We start from the raw sequence: 14,189 nt of genomic DNA on the forward strand, positions 1-14,189 counted from the left end.
GGTAGAAATGGAGGCGCTTTCCGGTCAGATTTTTCGTTGAGACTACTGGAGAGTGAGTGTGATGTACTTCACGCGAGATACGAGATGTTGAATGGGCGATGATGGGTGTGCTGTGTTTGTGAGGTCTTATTTTGGACAAATACTACCTGCCTGCCGTTGTGGGTTGTTTGGCGTCGGGTTCGGGTCATATTGAGGTATTAAACTGGTCAAAAATCTCTAATTCGAATACAACTTATTTATTAAAAGGGTTCTGTTTATTGAATGAGTTGAGTTGAATTATTATTGAACTTAAACACATTAATTTGTTTAACTCGTTTAACCCGCTTAAATTATTCTGACAAAAAAAACTCATTAAGCGATTATAATATATTATACAAAAAGACAAATTTATTGTTAAAAATATGTAACAAAATTAAACATGTTAAATGTGACCTACGGGTCAACCTGAAACACCCCCTCCCAATTTTTTTAATAGTGTTTAGCTAGTTGACCTGAATTTAACTCGTATTTTGATCGTGTCATGTTGATAATTGTCACCTCTACTTCATGTCATTGTATCCCTCTTCCTATCTATCTCCTCCTATTATATGTCATGTAAAAAGAGAGATATGAAAACAATGACAGTGACATCAAGATTGGGAAGTTCCTCTTATTATTTTGGGTATGAACCAACAATGTCCATTCATGTGTCATATCAATTCTGGGAAAAGAAAATGTGCCATATCAATAATTGCCGCCTCTACTTCATGTCATTGCATACCTCTTCCAATTTATTTCCGTATGTTACATTTCATGTAAAAAAAGAAGTAGGAAGACAATGACAAGGACACCGAAATAAGGAAGCTCCTCTCGTTATTTTAAATATGAACCAACTATGTCCATTCATGTGTTAGAGAAGAAAAACATTGGCCCTTTCTGACTTAACCTATTTATTTTTTAAAACAACATATACATATGACTTCTTAATTATTCTTTTTGATATAATAGAATAAAGATTTGGTCATTTAAGTTTAAATATCATGAACAATAGTTACTCTATGTGAGGTCATAATTAATTGAATTGAATGATTGAGGAAAATATTCAACTTTGCTTAAATGTCTATATGCACTGTATGTCAATGTGTCAGTCCCACTAGGGCCTGGGAAGGAATCGACCATTCACATATCTACATGGTTGCAAAATGATTGGATCATAATATTAAAAACTTTGCTTCAACGTTCAATCACCAATCAAGAAGTAACTTTCAGAGTAAAGCATTTCACCTGCTTTGGCTTTCAGATTGTCACGTATTCGTCACTCCAAAGGAACTTAATTAAGTATGATTTTTTTTCAAAATATGTAGTTACTAATTGTGCTTAATATCATAAATTAGTTTAGACCTGACTTTCTCCTAAAAAACACTCTTCAAGCCTTTTCCACTTTGAGGGGGGAAGAAGCCATTGTTCTTCCCCCCCCTCTCCCCTCTTCTCTTCCTCTTTTCCTCCTTTCACCTCTTCCCTCATTTTCAGAGACAAAGGGTTTTCCCTATTTGTCTTAATTTTGTTATGATTTTCATCCAACCATTATTGGCGGCTGCGGCTCAACGTCGGATTTTCACCTGCATTTTGACGTCGGATCTCCACCACCATCTTTTTTGCAATTTCTTTACGTTTGAAATAAGTTGCAGAGACTCTTTGGATTCTCTGTGTAGTCTTCGCCTCTCATTTTGTGAGAGTTTTTTTATCTCTCCTTTGTGAGAGCTTTTTCATCTCTCCTTGGTGAGAGTTTTATTTGTATTGTTATGGCTTGGTTTTTTCAAGCTTTATCTTTTTATTATTATTCTAAGTTTGCAATCTTAGTTGGGATGTCTATGCTAGAGTTTCTTCGATCTTGCCTGATCGTTGGTGGAAACATACCTGATTTTCTTAATTTTGATATTAGATCGCTCTGTTATTGTAATGGCCCTTTTGTGGTTAGTTTGTATTGGCCCTTTTTGTGGCTAGTGGCTTTTTTGACTGAATTATGAATGCAATCATAGAATTTCTCAACCAAAAAAAAAAAAAAAAAAAACCTGACTTTTCGTAGCCGGGCATATGTTTTTGTTTGATGTAGCATTGATGTCATAAATTATATTTCATTTTCATAAAATGTCCACATTTATTAATTCATGAAAAGGTTTAGATTTTTTTTTTGGTTGAAGGTGATTTGCATTAGAAGAAGGCAAAAACCAACTACCACGACAAATAAAATAGAAAAACTTCATAGAGGGAGGAGGAAGAAGCATTATTGCCTCTCCTCCCCTCTTCTCTCTCCTTGCCTTGTTTTTTGGGTTAGTGAATAAGTCCATTGTGGTGTTTTGAATAAGAAGTCTTTTGTGGTGATATCTTCTTAGTCACGCTCATATTGAAGTTTCTCATCACCCTTTTAGGGGCTTATTTAGAGATGCGGAAATTAAATGGTGGATGATTGTTCAAGACTCAATTGATGTGATAAAGAAAACAAGAAATAGTATTTAAAAGGATCATGGCCAGGGAAAAAAAATTCTGAAAAGATGGTATGCACAATTCAGGGGTAGGTTTTTTTTTCCTAAACAATAAGAAGATTGCATTCATAAATTATGCCATGAGGACAATACAATTACAATAGCTACAAAGGTCACTACAACTACCCATAAAAGAGTTACAAGTTATAACCAATATGGAAGGATCCATCGCCAACATCAAACTCATATAACATACCTTTACTCAGCAACAAAGGGTCAAATAAAATAAAAAAATAAAAAAAGTTTAAACATGAAGTTTCTTTCTATTTCTCATTAATAATAAAGAGGAAGAATTCGAAGTGTAAACATGAGGCATTTCTCTTTGAGTGCTGTTATTTCCACTCACCTGTCCTATTTTCCCACCCACCTTATTTTTAAAATTTTAAAGACTAATTTACCCATTCATAAAATGACTTCTAAGGACTATCTAATTTTATTTTATTTTTGACAATGTTCACTTTTAATAACTAAAAACAAAACTAAAATTAATTCTTAAAAACAAAACCAAAAACCCAAGAGCCGCCAAAGCTCGTCCACCCCTCCCACCCGCCAGCGGCGACCCCCTCCCCACGTGCCACCGACGTCAACAAATCCTCATTTCCTCTCATCTCTCTCTATCTCTCTGTCTCTGTCTCTGTCTCTTTAGGCTGGGTTCATTGATTTTCATTTTTGTAGTAATAACATGTTGGCTTTTTGAAGGGTAAGGAGGAGTTTGGTGTTGATGTTGGAGATGAGCGAGGATGATAGATCTAAGGTTAAAGTGAATTTTAATAATGATCTAACATTGTAGACAACTCATCAGTATCGATCGAAGATTGTCGTTTTTTTGGTTTCAACAACTAAATAATTCTTCAATTTGTTTTGTTTCTAGTGATGCCAATACAATGGCACATAGTATTGCATATTTCACTATTTCATCAATTGACATGTTCTCATGGGACCCTCCTGCTTTCATCTAGAACTTGTTGGTTGAGGAAGATATGCTGTCGATTTCAATTTTATTGAAATAAATACATCGTTTCCACTAAAAAATAACAGCACTCTTCTCTTTTTACCAAAAAGCAAGTCTCCCTCCCATTTGTACTAAAAAGAAATTGTCTGAATTTATTGTGAGAATTTAGGGATGAGCTGAATGAAGAGATTTCGGTGGCAAATCTTAAACCAATGGAAATATATAATTAGCATCGCCTTTTTAAGACGAACCACTGACCACCGCCAAAGTAATAATTAATCTCCCAGCAAAAATATAAAAAGCGATAAATAAATTAAAATTAAAATTAAAGTATGACCTAGGAAATTAAGATGACATTGGTTTTTTGTAGAGAGCAGATAACGTTGCAGACAAAACATCAGGTCTAGCAGAACTGGGTCGCTGTACACGTGTGCTGTAGGGAAGCTTCCTGGTGGGGCCCAGAGTGGGCCCAGAGTGTCCAACTCCAAAGTGTCCTTGGATTGCTGTGAGCCGTAGGATGCAAGTAGGACCCAGAATTGCAGGATCATACTGTGGCTCGTGGTGGAGAGATGCTTTTGGATTTGGAAGCAAACAAAGCACATTGCAATTATTCCAAGAGCCATGGCATATGCCCATTTACAAATTACATGTACAAACAATCGTGTTTATGATTATTTGTTTATTTCTAAAATATTACTATTATTTTCTTTTTAATTTTCCTTCTCTACTTGTAAGTAATCATAGTGTGGTACAGAACTTTCGTCACGTGGAATAACTTGTGTACGTGTTATAATATAAGTAGATATTTATTGATATTATACTCTAAAGTGAAAATATTTTAAATACATCGATCATATTTTAATATCATATAATAATATCATTTTTGGGTAACATCAAATCAACAATTTAATGGCCCTCGTTAACTTAGCTAATGGAAAATTATCTTTCAAAAAAAAAATGATTACGATGATAATACCTAACAAACAAAAGATGTCAAAACCTGCCATTCAACCAGATGGATTTTAAAGGTGAATGGTAGCAAATGATCCCTTACACTTTCTCCATCCAGGACTGGAAAATAACAATCAATTGGACTTTCTTTTGCTTTCATGGTTCGTCCAATCTGGTTGTTGTAGCATTGATTTATCTTTAGTTCATAAAAATAATATAGTATAATTTTATAGCTCAAATGGTTGGAATATCTTACAATTTTCTGCGCTCACAAAACAAGTGCAAGTGGCTAAAAAATGAGTGTCAAAATAACTTCTCATAAGAAAGGGGATTGTAGTTCAAGTGATTAAGAGTAATAATCTTTAGTTGCCATCATATTTTGAATTTGAATTCCCACGTCCCTCCTCTACACTGGTAAACTCAAGAATTTTTTTAACGAAGGAGCAATTTTGAAAGGCTAAAAGTTTTATAAAAAAAATTAAAATAAAAACATATATAAGTTTGAATTACATTTGAACTTACTTTGGAAGCTTGATCAATACAATATTTTCTTTCTTGGCACCAGACTTAATCGATGAATCAGTTTTTATAAAAGATTGAAGTTCTCTATGAAAATAAAAAAAATCAAGAAAATAAACAGATTTGGTGGAGGAGTAGTAAAAAAAATTTATTTATGAATTTGATGATCTTATAGACTTGGATTGGTGGAGACGGGAAGAATTTCTCAAAAAAGGACTTCCTTTTTTTAAAAGCAAAATCTCTTTAATACTAAAGGAGTTTCCTCCTTTTCATTCTACACTGATATTGATTCTCAAAGTGGGCATCCTCCAGCTGGGTCTCTAGTCTTTCTCATGTATTCACTTTCACTTTGTCGAACATGTGGAGTGCACAACCAGACTGAGCGGAGGTGCAACTTTCTGACATCTACAACACTTTCTCCAGCGAGAAGAGGTGTAATTGTACCTTCTTGCGTATTTGTAGGTTCGCCACTGCTCCTCTCTCTCCCAAGTTCTCAACCTTCATGCCTTGTTCTACTTGTTTTGGGCTTGGCCCAACCTTGACAATATTAAATAAAAGGCCAGGCTAGAATGAGGGGTTTTTGTAAGGGGTTATAATGAGTGGGTCCTTAATAGCTGTTCGATCCAGTGTAAAGTTATTATTGGACTGTTGGATTGAAGCCCCTTATTGTAATCCCTCAACATAGCCCCTCATTATAGAAGCTTATATGTACTTCAAGTGTAGCGAGTTATATAGTTTCTTTTATGCCGAGTTTCAAACCCACCCCTCTTACCGACTGAACCAATTTTGATTTGTTCTAATTGGGGGTGGGCATTCAAAGTGGAAAATTGAAAAACATAGCTGAACTGGGCCGACTAAAAATCAAACTGGACCAGTTTGATTCGGTTCTGATTCTTGTAGTGAAAAAATCAGATCAACTGTGTATTTTTTTAATAAAATATTTAAACCCAATGTTAAATTTCTAAGTCCATAACTAATCTTTCTCCAAGTCCAACTCCAAATCACCTCTGTTTGCATGAAATTGACCCATTTGTGAATTTTTAAGCCTAAAAAAATAACATTTTAGTCGGGTTTTGTAAAAAAAAAAAAAATTGAAAAAAAGAAGAAGTTCCGATTCAAACTAGACCAAATCAGTTTTATAATTTTTTTTGTCAAAACAAGACCAAACGAATAGTGTCAGCTCCGGTTCCGATTTGGGGTGAGAACGGGGCTTGTGCCCACCTTCTAATGTTTCTTGGGGATTGTAACAGCTTTCATTCCAAGGTTTCATAATGCCTACATTTAGCCATCATCATTTGGTCCACTAGCTCGAGGCCCGATGTAAGCCCATTTGGTGTGGTGGGCTAAAACTCAGCCCGTCATAATATATTGGATGGCCTGACCGATATTACATAAAGTAGGCCTTGTGTTAAGGTTTATGAGCTCGAGCTTGGCCAGAGATCTGGACCAATAGAGCGCAAAGAGGTCTGACCTGTTTGGACTTGCTCAAACCCGCTCCAATATGTGTTATGTGGTATGTGTACTATATGTAATTATATTAGGGGGAATCAAATCTAGGACTTAGGATGCATGAGTAAATATTCTTAATCACTTGTTACAAGTCGTTTATAAAACTCATGTTAATTTAAATATGTGTAATAATTAACATAATATACTCATTATATGATCGTATGTTTAATGAATAAATTTGTTTTAAAGTTAAGAGTTTTTTTCAAAGTCTAAATAATTTTTTCTGATGAGGAAGACATAATTTAAATTTGAAACTTCTTCAAACATTAGGCAGAAAAAAGAAAAGAAAAAAGTATATAGTCACAAAATATGAAAATGTGACATGAATAATCGGACGGATAAACAATTACGGTGGGGATTCAAAGTGTCTAATCGGACGGATAAACATGAAAATGTAATTTTGGTAATTAGGTGTTGATAATAGGGGTATTAACGTAAAAACAACATGAAGTTACCGTTGGAATCCCATCCGTCTATATGGCCGACCTCTCTGTTCTCAAATTTTAAAAACGCATTTCTCTGTTGCGATCTTACTCAGCGCTTATTCTGCGAACGAAACTACTTGTAATCTGCCTTCTTCATTTTCACTTCAGCCCTCTGCCTCTGTTCTGACAGGTATAATTTTGCCATCTTTTTATTTCTGATTTGTTTGTTAACTTGGGTTTTATTTATGGGGGCCAAGGTTTAACCCTAAGTAAGGAGGATTTTAGGGATTTGATGATGATTGGTGACTGGGGATGATATAGAATACACTTCGTTTACTTAATCTTGTAAAAATTTTAGTTTCGGTTACGAAATGGAAGAAGAATCTTTCTGTAGGGGTAAACAATTTGCAATTTGCCGAAAGAAAGGGAAGGAGGACTTTGGATGTGAAGTTTAATTTCTGATTAATTTCATTTTAATATTTGTTAAAGAAGTTATTGTAACTAATTAATTATGATTACAGTGGAATGTTTCTTTCTTTGTCTGTCTTTCTTTCTTTAATATTTAAAGACATCCAATTTGTGGGAGCCAAGGCTTAACCCTAAGTAAGGGAGGATTTTACGGATTTGATGATGATTTGGTGACTGGGGAAGATAGATATGAAATTCTTGTGGGATTGGAAGTTGAATATTAGGATCAAGATGACCCAGAAGTGTATTTCTTGTCATGGGGGTCTGGTGTGTATGATGTCCTACTTCTTGGGGTATCCAACCTAATTTCTTGAGTGTTCTTGACAAAAAATTGTTGCTCAATCGTGATTAATGTTTATTTTTCTAGCCAAGAATGTCAAATTCTGATCTTAAGCATATTATAATCAGTGATTGATTGCATCTTGCACCCTCAATTGAATATGAAGAGATATGCTAAATTCCTGCATTCTTTTTCTGCTGTTTCTACAGTTTTCAGAAGTTTAATTTGAATTGACTACAAGAAAGCACAATGGCATCAACAATTGGTCATTTGTTTCAAGATCAGAATCTCATTGTTCACTCTCATGGTACTCAAGTCTAGCTCAGCTTTTCTTTAAAGTCTAAAATTGTTGTTCTGCTGGTTTGGTCTAACCCTTATAATATCTATGACAGGAGCTTCTCTTGGGGGGAAAGGTGATACCTTCAGAAAACAAAGGAAAGAGGGGCTTGGTGCAAGGAAACCACTTGGTGATCTATCGAATTCGGGGAAGCCTGCTCTCACCCAGGCGTCAAAAAAGCAGCTTCCCAAGGAAATGGTTCATGATGCAAGCAATAAGAAAGCCTTTTCTAAGGCCTCAGATAAGGTTCAGACCCGTAGCAGGAAGGCTCTATCTGACATTTCAAACTCACAGGCACCACTAGTGCAGAAGAAGCACAACATGAAGCTGAGTGTTGTGGCGGAGGAGGCTATTTGTCCTGGTGCTATTGCAGAGGAACGATTTATGCACAATCATGAAGAATGCATTAAAGCACAAACCCAGGCTATGGACATGGATCATTTTCTGATGACACTTGGACTACATAAGGGTATTTTACTTTTAAAATAGTTGAATTTCTTGATATCAATGATTTCTGGACATTTTAATTCATTAGTTAATTCATTTTTTGTTCAGATTCTTGCAAGAATCTTGCATCTCCCTGGGCAGCACCTGCATCGTCAAGTAAATTTGAGGTAACTTTTGCATTCCCCTTTTTCTTTTTCTGCAATCACTTTGTCAGTTTAGATTTTTTGTGACTGTACCGTTTGTTTGTCTTTGTTTTCAGCCAGAGTCTCCCCCGAGGTATTTGGATTTGGAAGAGATGAATGAGCTTGAACCATCCTGGTTGTCCGAAAAGCTTGACTCACCTCCTTTCTCTCCAAAATCACCAAGTTTCCACACTGTTTCCTCTTTGTTTTCGGAGGACTGTGACTTCCAGTTGATGTAAACACCATAGTTTTCAAGGGATTGATTCCCCTCCAATCTCCAAAATGCGTATAGTGTGACGGAGCATCAATTTGAACTTGAAATTGATAGTCCCCCTTGCTTCCAGAAGGGTTTTCTTAGCTGTTTTGTTAATTGAGCATTTGGATGTTATTGCTTGTTCCAAGACTCTATGTAGTTAAAGGTGATGAATGTTTGATTCTTTTATTCAACCCACATTTATGATCTGTTATATTTTGACGTATCTGGGTGAAAATTTTGAAGCTCTCAAAAGCCTGTGTCTGTTTGGAGTTTGAAATTTCTGAATTTTAATCTCATTCTTACTGGTTTGGCTAGAAATGTTAGCCTTGAAGTTCATGATTCATGAGAACAAAAGGCATATGCAACTTCTAGGTGAACCATTTTTTAATTCATGAATCTCGCTTGTGTGGGTTTCTTTTCTTCCTTCTTCAATGGTGCAGAGTTGTTCTATAAACTTTCACCTTTTTTAATTCTCACCAAAAAAGAAAAAGAAAAGAAAAATGAAATCTGTGTTTACAGGAACACCTGTAAAACAATTTTGACAGTAACACGAAGTAAAAGGTAACGTTAGTAACATTAGTTGCCCTTTTAAACTAGAGAAAGCATTGTTGGGGAGGACCCTTATCAACATCCATGAATGATAAATCTCTTAGCACGGATCGAATTCGACAATCCAAGAAAAAAATAAGTAAAAATATGATCATAGAGTTTTGTATTAACCAAATTCGTAAGTTGCAGATAAGTGGACAGCTGACATTATCACAATACACCTCCTACAATTACCACTACCAAGAACCAGAACCCAAAACCGTGGAGAGATACAACGCCGGCCAATTTGGATGTGCATTGCATCATTCACACGTGGGACACAAACACTTCATGATTATGGTAATACTTTTGCTAATTCAATTACAGTGAGCATTTGATCAAGGCATTAACAGCAACAAGCAATGATTCCAATTTGTGCATGTTTATCAAATAACTATCTTTTCTGTACAATATACTCAAATCAAGAACTCGTGTCTTCAACTTATTCAGCAAATGCTCTATGAAATTAGTTGATCAACATACATTAAAAAATTTCTATATAAAAGATAGACACTCCCTTTCTATATTCTCTACACCCCACGTAATACAAACCTGGAAGAAAAAAAAAGTAAAAGCCTTGTCTAGCTACATTGACTCTTCATGCCCTTTTACTGCGTTTGTTGCATGGTAATGCATAGGTACAATACAACTTCCTGAACAGATGAAGTCGGGCAACGAACACATGCACCTCACCAACTTGTAGAGCAAATGGAAATGCAGCATCATTCTTCGGGCCGAAATAAAGTGAAAGTTGAACTTGTCTCAGTCTTTGTAATCTGCATTACAACATTTGAAATCCTTATAAGGTGAAGTCGCATAGGAAATAAAATTAAGGATAGAGGTCCCCCTAAACCCTAAACCATGGGAGGAGTGGAAAGGCAAAATTTAATTGCATTTTCCATATTATTGAGAAATTTTTTCTATTCAATAATTGGCCCTTCATTTGATTATTTTCTACATGCAGATTGTACATAAGATTAACTGATCAATGCCATCTCATGTCCTATAGAAAAAAGATTCCATCCCGTGACGAGAAAGTATATGTGGTTATTGTCAGTCCTTATACTAGAGTCCATATCACTAATGCTAACAAAAACAATGTTATATGTTTTGAACTATATCTCCATCCCTTGGCCAAAAAAATTAAAAAATCTCCACCCCTTCAACAAACCTTAGAAAGAAACTAGCTCTCACTTATGTTCTGGTCGAGGTCATTATATGAATCAAATTAAGAAAAAGATACAATTATATGAGTACTAGCAAACCACTGATCACATGCATGTTATTTATGAGGCAAGCTAAGAAATGGTTTATTATTTCTCTTGGGAACAAAAAACAGAAAACAAAAAGAGGGATTCTCTATGTGAAAATACCAACCTCAGCAGTACGAGAAATTCCAGAGGGAAGAACAGGAGCAAGAGATGTCCAAAGAATGGGATCTACTAAGGGATCAATGGTATTGTAGTTGGTCATAAGCGGCGCAGACAAGAACGGAGTCAATGGGAACGCATTTCTTTGGACTTGGAGAGACAATCCACTACTCATTCCTAATGCAGCACTAAGTCTCTCATCATGACTTGTGGATTTTTCAACTGCCTTGCCGTAGTCCATCTTGTGGATGGTATTTTTGTTTTCATTCTCATCATTATCTGCATTGTTTTCTTGCTTTTTTGATGCATTCTCTTGCAAGTTCTTATAGGCAGCTGACCGTGACAAGATGCTCATGGCAGAGACTCTGGCACCTTTATGCTTTTTACTTACACGGGAAATGCCCAAACGGGGAATCTGGTATGGTTCAGTAGGCTGGATTTCCCATTCCAATGTTTTAAGTTCAACTCCAATGTCTCCAACAAAACCATGTTTTGTTTCTTCTGATGATTTTGTGCTAGTGTCAGCTTGACGAGATTTGTTGGTTCCCCACCACTTGATGTAACTTGTTAAATCAAACTTTCTTTCAATGCAAAAAGATCCCAAAAATTCACTTTCTGTGACTGGATCATCGCCTGTACCTTTAAGTGGCATAAGACAGATGGAAAGTGGCACTGATTTAGGCAGTAATCCAGATGAAAGGAATATAAATAAATTCAAAAAGCCTGCATCTGCAATTTCTTTGCACAAGGTTAAATATGAGGAAACTGATTTTGCTGCTCACCCAAAAAATTGCTTGAATTTAGCATCTCTTGAGAACTTACCATAATGTATGCTATTGAAGTACTCTGACCCACCCATACGACCCAATGATGGTTCCCAACGACTGTTATGTTTAGGGAAAAAAAAAAAAAAAAAACAAGTTAAGAACAGAAAGAAGAAGCACAATATGAATTTCTGGCAGTGCTTACGAGTCGTTCTACAGTGAGGGTGCCATATACGGACCTTCACTATAGAATTTCACTTATGTTTAATGAAATGATCTTATGGCTAATATGAAGGTCCATATATGGCACCCTCACTATAGAATTTCACATGCACTTGCAGATATTTTATGCCTTTACAAGCTGAAATTTAACTACACTAAAAAAATTGGCACTGTAGTGATGCAATCCACAGCATGCCTAAATTTTCCAGTCAGTTTGGTGGAAAACGAGACTGGATAACATTAAAAAAATAAAAAATAAAAACAACTGAGAAGACCCCACAGAAGAAAATATAAAGAACATAATATTATATAGAAATCTGGTGGAACTGAGATTTCCAATGTATAACTCCATGAGCATGAATGATAAATAATTTGTTACTACTGGTGATAAACTAGTTTTTTACTTCTTGTCCCGATTCCAGTTTGGGACAGTTGACACCTAAAAGAAGAAGAAAAAGACTCTAACTAAATAACCAACAAAACTTCAATCTCAAAAACTTATAAATGAGCATCTTTAAGGAAGCACATAATGTGCCAAGAAATTCTATTGGAAATGAATTTACACATATTGTGCACACAAGCAACATTTAAATGTAAAATATACCTGGAAAGCCCACGATATTTAGAAATTCCTCTCGAGAAACCACTGCTCTTCCTGAAGGAAAAGAATTACTATAAGCAATGTGCACAGTTTTCAGATTCCAATATGTACTTAAACAACTATGTAGACACCTTCTAAGAGATGCAAGGTATTCCTCCCTTGACATATTCTGCATCTCTTCAAGATCCCTTGTGTAATCTGTAACCTGAAGTAATTGAAAGAAGAGTAAAAACTTGAACAAGGGGAATACTTTAGTTGACAACAGAAGTGCTGGAAATTGGCACGTTTTACATAGTGTATCTAAAAAATATTTACATATGTCATGTATTTCCAATCCATGACATGAAAAAACTGAGATATTGATTTGGAAAACATAGCTTTATTTTCACTATTAGTATTTAACAGTAAAACAAATGATACCCAATTAACAAAAAGGGAAGAAATTCAAAAAATGATAGGCCATGGATGCAGCTCCAAGTGCAACAAAAACAATAAAATGAAAACAGTGAATCAATGACACTAATCTCACAGGAAAATTAATGAGTGTGCCAGGGCCCCAGTATTTCAAGGCAGCAAGATCATAAGCTCTAGCTGCAGCCTCTTCATCGTCATACGCCCCTGTAAATTAAACATGCTACTCAAGGATTACCGATTGATACGATGCATAATACATTACACAATAATTAGCAGTTTCTTAAGGAATTCAAGAAAAACTTGAGCCACCAACTTACCCAAGTAAACTGGCATATTGAATCACGCGCCAATAGTTCCATGCACAGTCCAAAATCAAATCTTGTCAGCAATTACATATGCATACATATACAAAAATGGGAACAAAAAAAGAAGAAAGGCATGTATATAAGCATATCTGAGAGAGAGAGAGAGAGAGAGAGAGAGAGACCTTGCTTTCCCTTCTTATTCTGGTTCTGGTTCCATGTACTTTTGTCCCAAAGATGAGCTTCATAACGACCTGTCCACCTATGCCTAAATTTCCAATACCAGTAATCAAAATTTTTTCCTTTATTTTTTATTATTTTTATAAATGCATCAAAAATATGAAATTGAAACATTTTCGGACTAGCAAGCAAGCCTAAGCTTGGAAACCAAAAAAAATCGTGATTTGCACATTTTCTCAGTAACCAAACAGCTGCTTACCGAGTGACTCCACGGTAAATGGAGCTGCGTTTTCCAGCAGCACAAGGAGGCATTTTGCTGATGCGCTCTTTGGCCGTACAGCCTCTCTCTTTCTTCGCTTTCTTGAGCCCTCTGTACAGCAATAGCTGATCGCTCGCCGTCACCGCCTCTGACGCCTCTGCTCCGGCACCGCCGCCGCCGCCGCTTTCGGTCTTTGGACCGGGATCGGAGGACGACGACGCCATGATTGAACACTTCAATCGAACCCAAACCAAAACAACAACAAAAACCTAGAGAGAGAAATGGATGAGTGAGAGAGGGAGGAAGTCTGAGTGTTGAGCTGTTTTGGAGTTTATGGGTTTTGCTTTTGTTTTTGTTTCAGGACTGTAGAGAGGAAAAACTACAGTGAGAGAAGAGGAAGAGTGAGCGGAAGTACCAATTTGCCCTTGATTTGTTTTTATTATGGCGGTCGTGATGATTGGGTCTTTTTAGGTTGAAAAGGTTGTAACGGCTAGGATGAGTAGTGGGGGTAGTTTCGTAATTTAGGACGCTTTGAAAGTGTGTAGTGGCGTTGTCTGCGAAAGCCACATGTCTTGCAGTGCTCCATGTCTGCAGCCTCACCCAAGGATCCAAAGCCTGTTAAAGAAAAACATTTTACTTTT

General features: G+C 36.1%; 2 protein-coding genes across 2 annotated transcripts; one reads left to right on the top strand and one right to left on the bottom strand.

Annotated features, from left to right (window-relative positions):
• Nucleotides 1–6,959: 6,959 nt before the first annotated feature.
• On the top strand, nt 6,960–9,059 carry LOC117634754 (protein PATRONUS 1). Its single transcript, XM_034368969.1, has 5 exons — nt 6,960–7,068; nt 7,836–7,933; nt 8,019–8,432; nt 8,519–8,577; nt 8,670–9,059. The coding sequence occupies exons 2-5, from the start codon at nt 7,876–7,878 to the stop codon at nt 8,829–8,831; spliced, it is 693 nt and encodes a 230-aa protein (XP_034224860.1). The 5' UTR covers nt 6,960–7,068; nt 7,836–7,875; the 3' UTR covers nt 8,832–9,059.
• Nucleotides 9,060–9,799: 740 nt separating this feature from the next.
• Nucleotides 9,800–13,991, bottom strand: LOC117635898 (AP2-like ethylene-responsive transcription factor At2g41710). The gene is made up of 9 exons (XM_034370277.1): nt 13,549–13,991; nt 13,295–13,377; nt 13,125–13,133; nt 12,923–13,011; nt 12,525–12,598; nt 12,397–12,447; nt 11,629–11,690; nt 10,814–11,445; nt 9,800–10,212 (listed from the first exon to the last, which is right to left on the bottom strand). Exons 1-9 carry the CDS (start codon nt 13,770–13,772, stop codon nt 10,159–10,161), a joined length of 1,278 nt encoding a protein of 425 aa, XP_034226168.1. The 5' UTR covers nt 13,773–13,991; the 3' UTR covers nt 9,800–10,158.
• Between the last annotated feature and the right edge of the window lie 198 nt (nt 13,992–14,189).

Source organism: Prunus dulcis, chromosome 7 (assembly GCF_902201215.1).
Source record: "Prunus dulcis chromosome 7, ALMONDv2, whole genome shotgun sequence".
Classification (NCBI taxonomy): Eukaryota; Viridiplantae; Streptophyta; class Magnoliopsida; order Rosales; family Rosaceae; genus Prunus; species Prunus dulcis.

Coding starts and splice junctions, on each gene's coding strand:
- LOC117635898 (XM_034370277.1), bottom strand. CDS start 13,772: ATGGCGTCGTCGTCCTCCGATCCCGGTCCAAAGACCGAAAGCGGCGGC. Junction 13,378..13,548: donor ATTTACCGTGGAGTCACTCG/GTAAGCAGCTGT, acceptor TTGGAAATTTAG/GCATAGGTGGACAGGTCGTT. Junction 12,599..12,922: donor GCACACTCATTAATTTTCCT/GTGAGATTAGTG, acceptor CAATTACTTCAG/GTTACAGATTACACAAGGGA.
- LOC117634754 (XM_034368969.1), top strand. CDS start 7,876: ATGGCATCAACAATTGGTCATTTGTTTCAAGATCAGAATCTCATTGTT. Junction 7,934..8,018: donor TCTCATTGTTCACTCTCATG/GTACTCAAGTCT, acceptor TATCTATGACAG/GAGCTTCTCTTGGGGGGAAA. Junction 8,578..8,669: donor CATCGTCAAGTAAATTTGAG/GTAACTTTTGCA, acceptor CTTTGTTTTCAG/CCAGAGTCTCCCCCGAGGTA.